The sequence below is a fragment of the Puntigrus tetrazona genome, chromosome 14 (genome assembly GCF_018831695.1).
Source record: "Puntigrus tetrazona isolate hp1 chromosome 14, ASM1883169v1, whole genome shotgun sequence".
Taxonomy (NCBI): Eukaryota; Metazoa; Chordata; class Actinopteri; order Cypriniformes; family Cyprinidae; genus Puntigrus; species Puntigrus tetrazona.
In genome coordinates, this window is record NC_056712.1 from 14,185,979 (window position 1) to 14,188,119 (window position 2,141).

The window sequence follows — 2,141 nt, forward strand, 5'->3', positions numbered from 1 at the left end:
AAAAGGTGCTTCACCTCTGTCATCTCCATCCTGTAAAGTGGCGGCTCCTTCATTAGCTCCTCCAACATCCGCAGCCCCAACTTCCCCTGTCCTCCTCGTCCTGCCTCCTGAGAGTGACCGTATCTCCAGATCCAAACGGCGGTTGGCTTAACACCAGCGGCTTCTGAGATTTCAGCTTGTGGGCAACCGTCATAAAAATGGCCTCCACGTGGTCACTATTATTCCGACCGCCGTCATCGTTTCCATAGGGGTTCTTGGCAGAGGTCTCAAATAGAGGCATTGAGTGTGCATCGGCAAACTGCTGCGCTACGTCGGTACTTACTTGAGCGGCGTGACGCAGGTCACATTTGTTGCCGACCAAGATTCTAGGCACCTCTTGGCCCAAGGCATGCTGACGGCATTCCTCGATCCATGCCGGTAGACTTCGGAAACTAGCAGCATTGGTGACGTCGTAGACAAACACCACAGCGTGGACGTTGCGGTAGTAGTGCTGCACCATACTCTTTCGGAAGCGCTCCTGGCCTGCGGTGTCCCACAACTGGACCTGGTAGAGGGGAAAAGGGAGAGCTATTAGCGGTCAACTTATATCTTGCATGCATATGTGTCCTTTTAAAGGGATAGTGCATTTAAAAATTTTAATTTTAATTACTCACTCTCATGTTGTTACAAACTTGTAAGACTTTTGTTCATATTCGGAACACAAATTAAGACATTTTTTGAAAAAAAATGACCTTGCATAGAGAGAAATGCAACTGAAATGTTCCCAGGTCTTTATAAAATTACGCTTGAACACCTGATGTCACATGGTCTATTTTACCAATGTCCTTCCAACGTTTCTGGACCTAGTTACACGCTAAGCTGCTATGACCAGCGTAATGGTGTTCCACCAATGTATAGACAGTCTCAATAATAGATGTAACCCTAAATTATATTGGCCATCTGTTCAACCTCATAAAGTCTACTGCAGATGTAAATTTAAAACAATGTATTAGATGCATGATGGTTTACACTGACAATTGATATTTATACAAAGCATTCTGCTATAAATACAGTACTGATTTAATTACTTAAATTATGTTATAAGATTTCATCTTAATTTTAAAGCATATATAAATAACTACATCTACCCAACTACACATTTTGTGATTAAAACCATACTCTATAGGCCATGAAAGCCTTGCGTATCAAATATGGAAAAAAAAAAAAAAACACAAAGCATTAACTTTTTTTACATTACATTTAAAGGTTCAATAAACTAATCTACTTTAAAAGACTGGCTAATAATTAACGAGTGTGAGGTTTGCAGGGCACCATCAACACATATCGAGTCAAAAAAATGAATAAATAAATAGACAACAGCGTCCTGAAATCACAAGCATCCTCACCTTGATTTTCTCGCCGTCTATTTCAATAACCTTCTCCCGAAAATCCACCCCGATAGTGGCCTCAGTCTTGTCTGGAAACTTGCCCGCACAGAATCTATAGGTGAGGCAAGTCTTGCCAACTCCAGAGTCTCCTATAACGATGATCTTAAAGATTCGAGTCCGAGGTGGAGGCAGCGAAGAGCTGGTCAAAGACGAGCTAAACTCAAACGAGGACTCGATATCTGCCATGCTGTCTTCCTACAGACAAACAAGTGCTTCGGGAAATAGCACAGCGCAAATGTGCTGATGCTAACGGGTCAAATAAATAATTCAGACGCAGGCTTAGTTTATCCTTCAGCGCTTCACCTCACACTTCATGTGCAAAACTTGGAGATTCAAACATCGGGGGCTGTATTTGACGTGCTGACCGGTGGACTCCGCATTTTGCTGATGCATCCCTGGCGGAGTCTTCTTACACTGTTTTGGGTCTGCAGCCACGTACGACGTTGACATAACTGTAATCTCGCGAGAAGTCACGTAACACAGAGAGCGTTTTGTGTGGCGCTTCCAAACAATACAAACAAAAGAGTTTAAGAAAATCGAAACTTACCACCACTGTACACGGAGCAGACAAAACACACACACACACAAAAACGAAATAAATATGGAAGTCATTCTATTATATTCTACTGTAATATATGCATGTGTTATTAAAAAAGGGGTGGAAGTTTTTACTTCTTTGCAGTGACTATATTTTCCCTTCAGGGGAATTGCATT

At 42.2% G+C, this 2,141-nt stretch overlaps 1 protein-coding gene across 1 annotated transcript; it reads right to left on the reverse strand.

Moving 5' to 3' along the window:
* LOC122357201 (ras-related protein Rab-33B-like) lies at positions 1–1,879 on the reverse strand. Its single transcript, XM_043256487.1, has 2 exons — positions 1,386–1,879; positions 1–544 (listed from the first exon to the last, which is right to left on the reverse strand). Exons 1-2 carry the CDS (start codon positions 1,611–1,613, stop codon positions 53–55), a joined length of 720 nt encoding a protein of 239 aa, XP_043112422.1. The 5' UTR covers positions 1,614–1,879; the 3' UTR covers positions 1–52.
* Positions 1,880–2,141: the final 262 nt, after the last annotated feature.